Raw genomic sequence first — 15,052 nt, forward strand, 5'->3', positions numbered from 1 at the left:
GGGGGGCGAGGAAAAGAGAGGGGGGGCGAGGAAAAGAGAGGGGGGGCGAGGAAAAGAGAGGGGGGCGAGGAAAAGAGAGGGGGGCGAGGAAAAGAGAGGGGGGCGAGGAAAAGAGAGGGGGGCGAGGAAAAGAGAGGGGGGCGAGGAAAAGAGAGGGGGGCGAGGAAAAGAGAGGGGGGCGAGGAAAAGAGAGGGGGGCGAGGAAAAGAGAGGGGGGCGAGGAAAAGAGAGGGGGGCGAGGAAAAGAGAGGGGGGCGAGGAAAAGAGAGGGGGCGAGGAAAAGAGAGGGGGGCGAGGAAAAGAGAGGGGGGCGAGGAAAAGAGAGGGGGGCGAGGAAAAGAGAGGGGGGCGAGGAAAAGAGAGGGGGGCGAGGAAAAGAGAGGGGGGCGAGGAAAAGAGAGGGGGGCGAGGAAAAGAAAGGGGGGCGCCGAGAGAAAGTCAAGGGGGGGGCGAGGGAAAGGGGGTGCCGAGAGAAAGTCAAGGGGGGGGCGTGGGAAAGGGAGGGAGGGGCGTGGGAAAGGGAGGGAGGGGCGTTGGAAAGAGGAAGGAGGGGCGAGAGAGGGAGAGAGAGAGAGCATGGGGGGGGCGGGCGAGAGCATGGGGGGGGCGGGCGAGAGCATGGGGGGGGCGGGCGAGAGCATGAGGGGGGCGGGCGAGAGCATGGGGGGGGCGGGCGAGAGCATGGGGGGGGCGGGCGAGAGCATGGGGGGGGCGGGCGAGAGCATGGGGGGGCGGGCGAGAGCATGGGGGGGGCGGGCGAGAGCATGGGGGGGGCGGGCGAGAGCATGGGGGGGGCGGGCGAGAGCATGGGGGGGGCGGGCGAGAGCATGGGGGGGGCGGGCGAGAGCATGGGGGGGGCGGGCGAGAGCATGGGGGGGGGCGGGCGAGAGCATGGGGGGGCGGGCGAGAGCATGGGGGGGCGGGCGAGAGCATGGGGGGGCGGGCGAGAGCATGGGGGGGCGGGCGAGAGCATGGGGGGGCGGGCGAGAGCATGGGGGGGCGGGCGAGAGCATGGGGGGGCGGGCGAGAGCATGGGGGGGCGGGCGAGAGCATGGGGGGGCGGGCGAGAGCATGGGGGGGCGGGCGAGAGCATGGGGGGGCGGGCGAGAGCATGGGGGGGCGGGCGAGAGCATGGGGGGGCGGGCGAGAGCATGGGGGGGCGGGCGAGAGCATGGGGGGGCGGGCGAGAGCATGGGGGGGCGGGCGAGAGCATGGGGGGGCGGGCGAGAGCATGGGGGGGCGGGCGAGAGCATGGGGGGGCGGGCGAGAGCATGGGGGGGCGGGCGAGAGCATGGGGGGGCGGGCGAGAGCATGGGGGGGCGGGCGAGAGCATGGGGGGGCGGGCGAGAGCATGGGGGGGCGGGCGAGAGCATGGGGGGGCGGGCGAGAGCATGGGGGGGCGGGCGAGAGCATGGGGGGGCGGGCGAGAGCATGGGGGGGCGGGCGAGAGCATGGGGGGGCGGGCGAGAGCATGGGGGGGCGGGCGAGAGCATGGGGGGGCGGGCGAGAGCATGGGGGGGCGGGCGAGAGCATGGGGGGGCGGGCGAGAGCATGGGGGGGCGGGCGAGAGCATGGGGGGGCGGGCGAGAGCATGGGGGGGCGGGCGAGAGCATGGGGGGGCGGGCGAGAGCATGGGGGGGCGGGCGAGAGCATGGGGGGGCGGGCGAGAGCATGGGGGGGCGGGCGAGAGCATGGGGGGGCGGGCGAGAGAAAGGGGGGGCGGGCGAGAGAAAGGGGGGGCGGGCGAGAGAAAGGGGGGGCGGGCGAGAGAAAGGGGGGGGCGGGAGAGAGAAAGGGGGGGGCGGGAGAGAGAAAGGGGGGGGCGGGAGAGAGAAAGGAGCGGGCGGGAGAGAGAAAGGGGGGGGCGGGAGAGAGAAAGGGGGGGCGGGAGAGAGAAAGGGGGGGGCGGGAGAGAGAAAGGGGGGGGCGGGAGAGAGAAAGGGGGGGGCGGGAGAGAGAAAGGGGGGGGCGGGTGAGAGAAAGGGGGGGGCGGGAGAGAGAAAGGGGGGGGCGGGAGAGAGAAAGGGGGGGCGGGAGAGAGAAAGGGGGGGGCGGGAGAGAGAAAGGGGGGGGGCGGGAGAGAGAAAGGGGGGGGCGGGAGAGAGAAAGGGGGGGGCGGGAGAGAGAAAGGGGGGGGGCGGGAGAGAGAAAGGGGGGGGCGGGAGAGAGAAAGGGGGGGCGGGAGAGACAAAGGGGGGGGCGGGAGAGACAAAGGGGGGGGCGGGAGAGACAAAGGGGGGGGCGGGAGAGACAAAGGGGGGGGCGGGAGAGAGAAAGGGGGGGCGGGAGAGAGAAAGGGGGGGCGGGAGAGAGAAAGGGGGGGCGGGAGAGAGAAAGGGGGGGCGGGAGAGAGAAAGGGGGGGCGGGAGAGAGAAAGGGGGGGCGGGAGAGAGAAAGGGGGGGCGGGAGAGAGAAAGGGGGGGCGGGAGAGAGAAAGGGGGGGCGGGAGAGAGAAAGGGGGGGCGGGAGGGAGAAAGCGGGGGCGGGAGAGAGAAAGCGGGGGCGGGAGAGAGAAAGCGGGGGCGGGAGAGAGAAAGCGGGGGCGGGAGAGAGAAAGCGGGGGCGGGAGAGAGAAAGCGGGGGCGGGAGAGAGAAAGCGGGGGCGGGAGAGAGAAAGGGGGGGGCGGGAGAGAGAAAGGGGGGGGCGGGAGAGAGAAAGGGGGGGGCGGGAGAGAGAAAGGGGGGGGCGGGAGAGAGAAAGGGGGGGGCGGGAGAGAGAAAGGGGGGGGCGGGAGAGAGAAAGGGGGGGCGGGAGAGAGAAAGGGGGGGGCGGGAGAGAGAAAGGGGGGGGCGGGAGAGAGAAAGGGGGGGGGGGCGGGAGAGAGAAGGGGGGGGCGGGAGAGAGAAAGGGGGGCGGGAGAGAGAAAGGGGGGGGCGGGAGAGAGAAGGGGGGGGCGGGAGAGAGAAAGGGGGGGGCGGGAGAGAGAAAGGGGGGGGCGGGAGAGAGAAGGGGGGGGCGGGAGAGAGAAAGGGGGGGGCGGGAGAGAGAAAGGGGGGGGCGGGAGAGAGAAGGGGGGGCGGGAGAGAGAAAGGGGGGGGCGGGAGAGAGAAAGGGGGGGGCGGGAGAGAGAAAGGGGGGGGCGGGAGAGAGAAAGGGGGGGGCGGGAGAGAGAAAGGGGGGGCGGGAGAGAGAAAGGGGGGGGCGGGAGAGAGAAAGGGGGGGGCGGGAGAGAGAAAGGGGGGGGCGGGAGAGAAGGGGAGGCGAGAGAGAGAAGGGGAGGCGAGAGAGAGAAGGGGAGGCGAGAGAGAGAAGGGGAGGCGAGAGAGAGAAGGGGAGGCGAGAGAAAGGGGGGAAGGGAGCGGGGAGTCGGGAGAAAGAGAAAGGGGACGGCGAGGGAACGGGGGGGGGGCGAGGGAACGAGAGGGGGGGCGAGGGAACGAGAGGGGGGGCGAGGGAACGAGAGGGGGGGCGAGGGAACGAGAGGGGGGGCGAGGGAACGAGAGGGGGGGCGAGGGAACGAGAGGGGGGGCGAGGGAACGAGAGGGGGGGCGAGGGAACGAGAGGGGGGGCGAGGGAACGAGAGGGGGGGCGAGGGAACGAGAGGGGGGGCGAGGGAACGAGAGGAGGGGCGAGGGAACGAGAGGAGGGGCGAGGGAACGAGAGGGGGGGGCGAGGGAACGAGAGGGGGGGGCGAGGGAACGAGAGGGGGGGGCGAGGGAACGAGAGGGGGGGGGCGAGGGAACGAGAGGGGGGGGCGAGGGAACGAGAGGGGGGGGCGAGGGAACGAGGGGAAGGGCGAGGGAACGGGGGGGGCGAGGGAACGAGAGGGGGGGCGAGGGAACGAGAGGGGGGGCGAGGGAACGAGAGGGGGGGCGAGGGAACGAGAGGGGGGGCGAGGGGAAGGGGGGCGAGGGAAAGGGGGGGGCGAGGGAAAGGGGGGGCGAGGGAAAGGGGGGGGCGAGGGAAAGGGGGGGCGAGGGAAAGGGGGGGCGAGGGAAAGGGGGGGCGAGGGAAAGGGGGGGGCGAGGGAAAGGGGGGGGGCGAGGGAAAGGGGGGGGCGAGGGAAAGGGGGGGGCGAGGGAAAGGGGGGGGCGAGGGAAAGGGGGGGGCGAGGGAAAGGGGGGGGCGAGGGAAAGGGGGGGGCGAGGGAAAGGGGGGGGCGAGGGAAAGGGGGGGGCGAGGGAAAGGGGGGGGCGAGGGAAAGGGGGGGGCGAGGGAAAGGGGGGGCGAGGGAAAGGGGGGGGCGAGGGAAAGGGAGAACATCGGGTAATGGAGAGACAGAGTGGGAGAGAAGTGCACAGGGCGGGGGGAGAGAGAGTGGGGAGTGCAGTGACTGGGAGAGGGAAAATAAGCATGCTGTGGGTGCACTGGCAAGTCAGCACGTGGAGAAGTAACACCAGAGGTGCAGAAGGGAGCTAATACAAGGAAGGGAGGAAAGCAAGTATGATGAGAATGTTGAGGGGCTTTGGATAGAGGAGAGATGAGCAAGCATGCCATACGGACGGCGAGGAGCGTGAGTGTGCTGTGTTGGGTTCCTGCTGTAGTTAGAGAGACCGGATGGCTCAGCACAAACACCACACTAAACAGATTTACTAATCCATGGTCTATAGTGAATTAATCCAGTGACCTGTGACCGCTCTCTCCCACTGGAGCTGGAACTCAGTGGCATTTGGATTTCAAGGCATTGGGCAGTGAAAAATAGCCTCAGAATGTGGGCTCTGAGCAATGGCAGGGGACAGTTTATTGACATGAAAACATTGGGTCAGAGCTCAATTCCTCATTCAACTAATATCCAGATATAGATGATCACTTGAAGCTCCATAACATTGCCTCTTCATGAGCTCACTCCAGTATGGTGCTTAAATCTTTAGCCTTGGAGGACGGAGGCCACGCTAGTCAGCCCCTATCATCTTGACAGAAATGGGCATTAAACATAGCCAGTGGCTGAATTACAATGGGACAATTGCTTTTTATGTTCAACAGATAGAATTGACTCATTAGGGACTGGAGACTCCTGGAGAAGAACTTCATCTCCAGAGAGACTATTCCTGAAAGTTAATGTTCCTGCGAACAACTGCAAAGACAAAGAGCACTTGACTGATCGGGAACTCAGCTGGTGACTTACCGGCTTGCCAAACTCCAGCTCCGAAAAGAATCTATACCAAGGTTCATTCTTTAAATCTATTTCTTCCGGACTTATGTCCCGCTTCTGAAGAGGTAACAGCATTGAGAGTGGAGAGAAAGAAGAAGATTGAGTGCAGTCTACAGAACAGTGTGAAATACGCCATGGACTGAGGAGTTGAGCGATGTATGGACAAACCACCTGAACAAAGTACAAGGCTCCGAATTCAAAACTGATACTTGCAGCTCCTTAGTTACTTACAAAGTACTGAAATTGTTCCTGTCCTCAGAATTTGATGGGGAAATATGTTGAGACAGCTTTAACTTAATTTAATTTCAGTTTAAAAGAATAGGGAAGCTGCATTGTCCCTGTGTTGGGACAGTGTCAAGACAGCTTTACTTTGTTTAACTGAGTAGACCCAACCCCGTGCTATACCTGTCCCTATTATACACTCACAGGACCTGTTGAAGGAGCTTTACTGCGCAGCTAACCTTATGCTATGCCTGTCCTGGGAGTATTTGATGGAGACAGTGCACAGAGACTCAGTATCTAACCCTGTGCTGTCCCTGCCCGGTTTGATGTAAACATGGATGTTTGAAATGAAACCTATTCCACTCACCACCATTGATACCCCTCACACGAATCAGTAGTCACTCAGCACTTAGTTTAAACATACGAGACATTAAATAGATAATGTCTTGATGAGAAGGGACTGCAGTCTTTAATATAATCATTAGTGTGTACATCAGTGATTATGCTCAGTGGAGCCAAGTGAATAGTTCACAGGTGATACCATACATCCCAGCAACATGAGCAGAGAGAGATCAAAGATTAATGCACAAAGCCAAAAGCAGTGAATGAATAGGTACAGTCACTCTAGAATATGAGAAGCTTTGAAAGGGAGTTAGATATCAGACATATTAAGTACAGAAAAAGGCAATTCTTGAGAGAGCGACTGCAGAGTAACTCCAGTGAGTAGAGGGGCCACACAGTATTAGAGCGATTCACACTAATAGTTCAGTCCCAACTTTGTACTCATTGAGCTGGACCTGATCTGAATTGCACAGGTCAAAGGAGAGACACAGACCCTACTCCCAATTGACTCCTGTTGGTCAATACGCAGATGCGTCTTTGAAAAGCTCTGTGTTCCACAGTTATATCCACCTCAATCAGCCAATGTGTCAATAGCTATTGTCCAAGTCATAGGGTCCCATAGTGGGATACCCACAGACTAACCCTGCCTGAGGAACCACACATTATCAGTCGACATCTTCCACACAAAAAAAGGGCAGGAATAACGTGGGAAACTGCCCAGACAGTAGTCAGTTGTTGGTCAGGGACAATGCAATCTGTGTCACATCACACATTATGGACTCAAACCATTGCTCTCTCCGACATCCCTTCAAGAACTTTCATTCCCAGCCCAATCCAAACCTATTACTCCACATTGATGTTTGACACACCGTGTTCAGATGTTCAATGAAACAGCAAAAGTCTTTCAGAGAATATACAAGGGTTTTATTGTAATTCTATAGTTTACCACAAACATCAGTTTCCACCTTTCCCTTCTCAACCCTTTCTCTGTAAAGGAGCTAACCCCACACTGGGGAAGAACCCAACTCTCTTTAAAAAAAAACAGACCAAGCACCAATTGAAATGAAATATCGAATGAACATATAACAATGCAGTGTAAAGGACACAGCTCCAGTTTTATTTTAACATTCCACGACTAAAATTACAAAATCTCAATTAGCAAACCACAAACACTACCAGGGACAGTATATCAGTAACAAAATAAATCTAAATATTTGGGGAATCCAGGGATCTATTAAATCAAAATGGAGTTGGCGAAGGTAATAATGCCCTCAAGAACCCAATGCTTAAATTCAAACTCCAACGAGCATCAATCAACTCTGGTAGTATTCTGGATGGCTCCTGCATTTCTAACACGGAGAATTAGAATTAGGTTTTATCGTCAATTAAGACTGCAGCATTCACCAACTAACTCTTGCAGTCAAGAGCAGCAGGCAACAGAGACAGATAACTCTCAGCCCTACTACAGTGGTCGCAAACACATTTGATTCAACACAAAGAAATACAGTTCAGAATAATGCAACCTCTGGTCTCTCACCGTCAAGACAAAGCCCCTATGTAACATGTGCTCCAGACACCCGGACATTCAGTTGCCTATTACATAAACCCCATGTGCAAACACCCACCATTTCACATGGTGCATTCCGTCACAGGGGAACACATTCAGGATAAAGCATCTTTCGTTGTGCTTCGGTCAAATGCGAAAACTCTCACTCAGCAAAGGAGATGTGGCCCACCGCTGGGACTACCACCATTGCACACTGTTCCACTTCCATTCTTGAAGTGGTTCAGTCCAGTCAGGTGACAAATAGGTCTTCTGAGCAACTTTCCCGCTTGGGCTGCTGGGAGAACATTCAACTCAAGGTCACCTCCGAATGATGAGACAATACGTTCATTTTCAGCCATTTAGGCAAATGGCCCCTCACTGCCCTCTGGGAAATGCAGCACGTTGTAGGGTTCGCAGCAAAGGTCATGCCCCGGGGAAGACCACCAGTTTTGAGTTTTGCCAGCTCCAATTTCAAGACCAGAGCTCTGTCACAGCAAATAATTCATACACTCAATCCGGCCATTTACTGTGGCCACAATCAGGCTGAATGCACGCAACGTGACCCAGGAACGAGTTTGTGATGGTTCAGGTCAGGCAATCTGCTCTCTCGAAGCAGTCAGTCACTTTCCATGACACTGCAGAAAATGCTGTTCACAACTCTGCTTCCAACCATGTCAGGACAGGGCCTGGAATTTCAATGAGTTGAGGTAGTGTCAGACTGACAAACCAGGTTCTGCGTGGGACAGGTGACATAACATTACTTCACACTCAGGATCTGAATGTCCAACAGTCCCCCTTGAAATTAAATATCTCCAAATAAAAAAGTGCAGTTGCTTGGGGCAGAATTCGCTGACTAGTGGCAATGAAGAATCCTACTGAAACTGAATGTGTCCAATTTCAGTTCCGCAAACAACCAGTCCTTATTTTTTTTTTTAAGATTCCCTACAGTGTGGAAACAGGCCCTTCGGCCCAACAAGTCCACACCGACCCTCCGAGGAGCAACCCACCCAGACCCACTTCCCTCTGACTAATGCACCAATGGGACAATTTAGCGTGGCCAATTCATCTGACCTGCACATCTTCGGACTGTGGGAGGAAACCGGAGCACCCAGAGGCAACCCACACGGACACAGGGGAGAATGTGCAAACTCCACGCAGACAGTTGCCAGAGGCTGGAATCGAACCCGGGATTAGCAGTGCTAACCACTGAGCCACCGTGCCGCCCCTTAAGTGTCATTCAAATACACCAGGGTGGGGGAGGGAGTAGTGTGTCTGCTGTAAGAGGCTGGAGTTGCATGGCAGGAGATCAGAGATGACACTTGACTCTGATTCTAAAAGTGGCCCTTGTACAAAGACTTGGAAGCCCCTAATGCTGACACAGTGACTATGAAACTAATGTTGAATAGGAGACTAGACAGACTGCCACTAGGGAATTGGCAGTTTTGGTCCAGAGTATGATTGGTTCTGGTGAAGAAAGGCTAATTGCCGAATGGAAGTTTTGTGTTACTTTTCAAGATTAACTCTGTCCTCACAATCAGCAGAAAAAGTTAGAATTTATCATTCAATAGCACAGAATTCATTATGTTGTCAAAACTTTGCCTTGAACTCATCAGGATGAATGCAAAAAAATGCCAAATTTCAAACGAATACAATTTATTTTAGTTCCTGTTGTTAGGCCCTCTGTACAGCAAATCAAGATCGTCCAACTCCCCTGACACAATATCTGGAAGCTTGGCAGGTTGATTTCCCTCCAGTGTCCATTTGAAGTCCTTCATCTTCTCTACATCCACCATCCTTGCAGTCCATCGAAGTCTTTCCAAACTCTACTGAATTCTTATTAGCACTTGGAACTTTCCATGGAAAAGATATTGTACTGCTTTTGAGGTCCAAGTATTTTAAACAGTGTGCGCTTCCCCATCCCAAAATCTAGGAACTTCTAAGCACTCGACACCAACCTCAGGATGTAAACTGCAACATTGCCCATGAGAATGAGACGGTGACTTTATTATCTCTCGGTTTAACTGGACTGACTGCAAGAGCACTTTCTTATTGATGTCTTCCTCAGATTGGGTTGAGAGATGTATGTTGCTTTACCTCATCCTAGAAAGATGGAGATAATGCAGTCTCACTCCCATCACTGAAGGAACACTGACTTATGCTCTCATTGATCTGAGGCTCAAACACCATCGGTCTATTCGAGTCAGAGAGCATGGAAACAGGCCCTACGTGCCTATCCCAACCCATCATGCCAATGCCAACCAATACACACCAAACCACACTAATCCCATTTGGTCAACAGCCTACTATAACCCTGGCATGTTAAGTGCTTATCTTGTGAGTGAACTTGTCTCCACCACATAGGCAGTATACTCCAGACCCGAACTACTCTGCCCAAAAAAGAAAATTTCCAGCATCACTTTTTCTACTTTTACTACGTATTTTAAATTGGTTTCCTCTTGTTTCCAAATCTGCCATGAGTGGGAACACTTATTGCTCAATTCACTCTGCCTGGACTAGACTGGATACAATACTCCAGCCAAGACCCAACTAGTGGCTTATACACATTCAGTGTAACCTCCCTGCTCTTGTGGTCTATCCCCTTCTTAATAAAGTCGAGGACACTGAAGGCTTCATTAACTGCTCACTCACACAGGCCTGACACTGAAATGACCTTTAACATCAACGTCCAACTCTTCCATCTCTCTCCTCTCTGCCTGCTGACAGAACCTGTCTTTTTGATTTGGTCATCACTTCAGACAAACACCCTGGGATGTTCAATTGCATGAAAGTCACTGAGAAAAACAAGGGATTCCTGTTGTTTTATTGGTGTTACTACAGGCCTAGGAACTTCACACAGAAGAACAATGTTACGAGGTTCCACTGTAGTCCAAGTGTCTGTCAGAGCCTGCCCCTGGATTCTTGAACCTACAGTCTGTTGTATACATGGCACCTCAAGCATCCTCTTTCAATGTCTTCTGAAGCAAACAAACCATGAGCAGGATGAGGGGAGCAACGGGAGTGCATCAAGACATTTCAGTTCATCTCTCAAGACTTCAGCCTAAGGTTACTTTAAGTGGCCTTACTTACCAATGTTGCTTAACCTCATCCTAGAAAGATGGAGTTAATCCAATCTCCCTGGATGGCCTTACTTACCAATTACAAGCAAGAACCAATCCAAATATTACTTCTCATGAGTTACATGATAATGGAGTTTTAAATAAACCAACAAACCCTCCAATGCGGGTTTCTGTTGGAGTTGTCTGGATTGAAATGTAAAGGCTAATTCTGCATCCAAAGATAACACAGACATAACCTTGACTTACATCTCGCCCTGTCTCCTCTTCATGACGATTTGACAGATTTTCACTCTGAACCTGATCAGTTGTGTAGCCAATGGTTCTATTCTGGGTCAAAGCCTGCGCAGGGTCTTTCTCAATCTTTTCTTCTGTCTTCTGGTGCAAAAAGGTCATTGAAATGAAATTTGTGTGTTTCTAGCATCATGCACTTACACGTCAGGTTTCAACACCAAAAAGGACTGATCTCAATCAATGACAAGACAAACGCATGCAGAAACATGCAAGAGTAGCATGGCAGAGGCCCAGCGTTGCTGCTCCAACCATTTCCATTCAAGTAAAACAGAATCTCTCTCCTAGAGATGTACGTGCGTGGGCATACCCAAGGGAGGGAGGGAGGGTGTGTGACCGTTCCCTTGGGAGGGTGTGTGTGTGCGCGTGTCCATCGTTCCCCAGTGACGGAGGGAGGGAGGGGATGTGTGTGTGTGTGTGTCCGTTCATTCCCCAGTGACTGAGGGAGGGAGGGGATGTGTATGTGTGTCCGTCCCCCAGTGACAGAGGGAGGGAGGGGTTCTGTGTGTCCGTCTGTTCCCCAGTGACGGAGGGAGGGAATGTGTGTGTGTGTGTGTGTGTGTGTGTGTGTCCCAGTGACAGAGGGGGGGAGGGGTTCTGTGTGTCCGTCCGTTCCCCAGTGACGGAGGGAGGGAGGGGATGTGTGTGTGTGTGTCCGTCCCCCAGTGACAAAGGGAGGGAGGGGTTCTGTGTGTCCGTCCGTTCCCCAGTGACGGAGGGAGGGAGTGTGTGTGTGTGTGTGTGTGTGTGTGTGTGTATACTGTAACCCAGTGAGGGTGTGTCTGTGTGACTGTACCCCAATGTGTACAGTCTATCTTTGCGAGGATGAAGTTGGCCGTCATGTTGAAATGATGTTCACACCCTCACACTGTGACTGAATGCTGTGCTCCCATCCATGGCAATAAATAAACGCAGAACAAAAAAATCTTCTGCCTTGTGCACGTGCTGCATGCAAATCAGGCACTAAGCATTCAGCCACTGTGACCAGAATAGCAATAAAAGCTCTCTCAGACAGACATCCTCACAGTTCACTTCCAGTCCAAATGTCCACAGGCAGGAAAAAGGTGATGCAAGAGTCAGACTGTCTCCTGCCTGAATGTTGAAGTCTCAAAATTCTGGGCATGTCATTCCCAAGGTATCTGTTCCCAGATCTCTCTCTGCTGCAAGTTCATCTCTTTACAAACACTGACTAATCTTTCTGGACACTGCTTGTTCACAAGCCAGTGCTAAATATCCAAATTAATTCCAAAATTAATTTATGATTCTCAAATTTATACATCAGCCAAATACAGACACAACTTGGATTTGAGTTTTGAAATATACTTAAAATAAGGGTTTGTCTTCGAAAATTAATGGTGTAATTATTAAATTGAATTGCAAGTCACAATTAAAGTTAGTCAGTGACTACATCTGATGACATTATGGTTGAGCTATTTTCTGAGACTGGAGAATTTTCATTTGACTGTCAACACAGATTTGAGTTTAAAAAATAAAATCTGTTATAGATATAATCATCTCAGTTCTCAAGGGGATGAAAATAAAAATCAATATTCAAAAGCAGCAACCAATACGCAAGTTGGTTTCGGAAGTTATCACTCACTAGAAGGAGTTTTATTTGATAGTGGAGTAGATTGATGCGAGACGCTCCCACCTTTCAGGCTACTAATGCCCAGTTTCAGGCACTGGGAGGCTCAAGATCCCAGTTATTCAGGATATTCAGAGATTCGACAGTGGGAGCTCCATCTAATGAAACCACCTTTCAACCCCCTTAGAGATAAAAGATTTCTACCACAACAGACTAACGAGGAATAAGAGCCTGCTCCACTATTCAATAAGATCATGGCTGATTTGATTTTAACCTCAATCCTACATTCCTGCACACCCCCAATAATCTTTCACCCCATTGCCAATCAAGCATCTATCTACCTCTGCCTTAAAAATATTTCAAGGCTCTATATCCACTTCCTTTTGAGGAAAGGAATTCCAAAGACTCTCAATCCTTAATTTTTTTCTTCCCTTACAAATAGATGACCCTTTACTTTTAAATGATGACTAGAATCATTGAGTCATACAATGTACAAGAGGCCCTTTGCCCATCCAGTCTGCATTGACAAGCAAGAAACTCCTGACCTTCAACTTAATCCCATTTACCAGCACTTGGCTCATAATCTTCAATAATATGATGAGCCAAGTCCTTTTTAAAGGATATGAGGCAACCCACCTCTACCACCGCCCAAGGCAGTGCATTCCAAACAGTTTTCCTCACATCCCACTAAAACTCCTGTCCCCACCTTAAAGCCATCTCTCCTCATGACTAACCCTTCAACTAAGGGCAATAGTTGTTCCTTGCCCACTGTATGTCTCTCAATCTCGTACACCTCAATCAGATCACCCCTCAGTCTTCTCTGCTCCAATGAAACAACCCAAGCCAATCCAACCTGTCCTCATAACATCAATTTCTATCCCAGGCAGCATCCTGGTGAATCTCCTCTGCTCCCATCCAGTGTAATCATATCCTTCCTGTAATGGGGTAACCAGAACTGCACACAGTACTCTAGCTGTGATCTCAACAACGTTCCACATAACTTCAAAATGACTTCCCCGCTTTTGTAATCTCTGTCCTGATTGATAAAGGCAAGTGTCCCATATGCCTTTTCCGGCACCCTACTAACATGCCCTTCCGTCTTCGGAGATCTACGGTCAAACACTCCAAGATTTCTCATTCCAGAGAACTTCCTAGTGTTATGCCACTCACTGAATACTTCCTTGTCAAACTACCCCTTCCAAAGTGCATCACCTCACAGTCATCAGGGTTAAACTCCATCTGCCATACCTGCCAAATGGACCATTCCATTTATATCTTGTAGCCCAAGACATTCAATCTCACCGTTAACCATTTGATCAAACATTGTGTCCTCCACAAACTTACCAAGCCAAACCCCACACAGTCATCATCTATGTCATTCATATAAATAATAAATAATAGGGAACCCAGCACAGATCCCTGTCATATGCCACTGGACCCTGCTTCCAGTCAGTAAAGCAGCTTTCTGTCGTCACCCTCTAACTCCTACAAAGGAATCAATTCTGAATTGACATTACCAAGTTACCCTGCATCTGATGCACATTTGCCTTCTTGATAAGAATCCTATGTGGGACCTTGTCAAAGGCTTTGCTGAAATCCATATAAATTACATCAACTGTACTAGCCTCATCTACACACCTGGTCACCTCATCAAAAACTTCCATCAAATTTGTTAGGCATGGCCTCCCTCTTACAAAGCCATGTTGACTAGCCCTGATCAATCCTTGCCTGCACAAAACACTACATAGGACAAACAGGAAGACAGCTAACGATCCGCATCCATGAACACCAACTAGCCACGAAACGACACGACTAGCTATCCTTAGTAGCCACACACGCAGATGACAAGCAACATGAATTCGACTGGGACAACACTACTATTATAGGACAAGCCAAACAGGGAACAGCCAGGGAATTCCTAGAGGCATGACACTCATCCACAGATTCAATCAATAAGCACATCGACCTGGACCCAATATATCGGCCACTGCAACGGACAGCTGGAACTGACAACCTGAAGTGGCAGATTCAAACCACTACAAATGCCGGAGGAAAGATCACAGAAGTGCTTCACAGGAGGTTCCCAAGCACTGAGGATGTCACCTAGACAGGGGACGAAACGTCTGCAACACAAATTCCCAGCTCGGCGAACAGAACCACAACAACAATCCTTGCCTCTCCAAATAGGGATAGATGCTCTCCTTTATTATGTTCTCCAGTAGTTTCCCTAACACTGATGTGAGACACACTGGTCTGTAGTCACTGACTTACCTCTACAACCCTTCTTAAAATAATGGAACTACAGGAGTGGTTCTCTCTAGTCCTTTGGCACCTCCCCCTGTCCACAGAAGAACTAAAAGTTTGGGTCAGTGCCCTGCAGTCTCCTCCCTTGCCTCCCACAGCAGTCTGAGACACAATAGGGCCACATGGTGGCTCAATGGTTGGCACTGCTGCCTCACAGCACCAGGGTCTCAGGTTCAATTCCAGCCTCAGGTGACTGTCTGTGTGGAGTTTGCACATTCTCCCCGTGTCTGCGTGGGTTTCCTCCGGGCGCTCCGGTTTCCTCCCACAGTCCAAAGATGTGCAGGTCAGGTGAATTGATTATGCTAAATTGCCCGTAGTGCTAGGTGCGTTAGTCAGAGGGAAATGGGTCTGGGTGGGTTACTCTTCAGAGGGTCGGTGTGGACTGGTTGGGCCGAAGGGCCTGTTTCCACACTGTAGGGAATCTAGTCATGAATCTAATCAATTCATCCGGCCTGGAGATTTGTCCACTTTAAGCCGGTCAATGCATCTATTACTTTGTCCTTCCTAATATCAATTTGCTCAAGTACCTTGCAGTGTCTCCCACTGGATTTCACTGGAACCCACTGGATTTTCCCCACAAGAGGAAACATCCTTT

The 15,052-nt window shown here is 52.8% G+C and overlaps 1 protein-coding gene across 48 annotated transcripts in view; it reads right to left on the bottom strand.

The window, feature by feature from the left end:
- The window catches only part of LOC122541752 (sorbin and SH3 domain-containing protein 1-like), a 406,532-nt gene that overhangs the window by 63,880 nt on the left and 327,600 nt on the right, over positions 1-15,052 (bottom strand). For 38 of the 48 annotated variants that reach the window (XM_087982591.1, XM_087982587.1, XM_087982603.1 and 35 more), the window contains 2 exons: positions 10,527-10,655; positions 5,067-5,150 (listed from right to left, as the gene is read on the bottom strand). The exons of 1 other annotated variant lie outside the window; for it this stretch is intronic. In XM_087982591.1, coding sequence (XP_087838717.1) covers positions 5,067-5,150; positions 10,527-10,655 — 213 coding nt within the window. The remainder of the gene's footprint in view (positions 1-5,066; positions 5,151-10,526; positions 10,656-15,052) is intronic. 9 more of the 48 variants (XM_087982594.1, XM_087982592.1, XM_087982577.1 and 6 more) reach the window with 4 other exon arrangements.

This window comes from Chiloscyllium plagiosum, unplaced genomic scaffold (genome assembly GCF_037043375.1).
Source record: "Chiloscyllium plagiosum isolate Xiang-an unplaced genomic scaffold, Cpla_swu_hap1 HiC_scaffold_43, whole genome shotgun sequence".
NCBI classification, from domain to species: Eukaryota; Metazoa; Chordata; class Chondrichthyes; order Orectolobiformes; family Hemiscylliidae; genus Chiloscyllium; species Chiloscyllium plagiosum.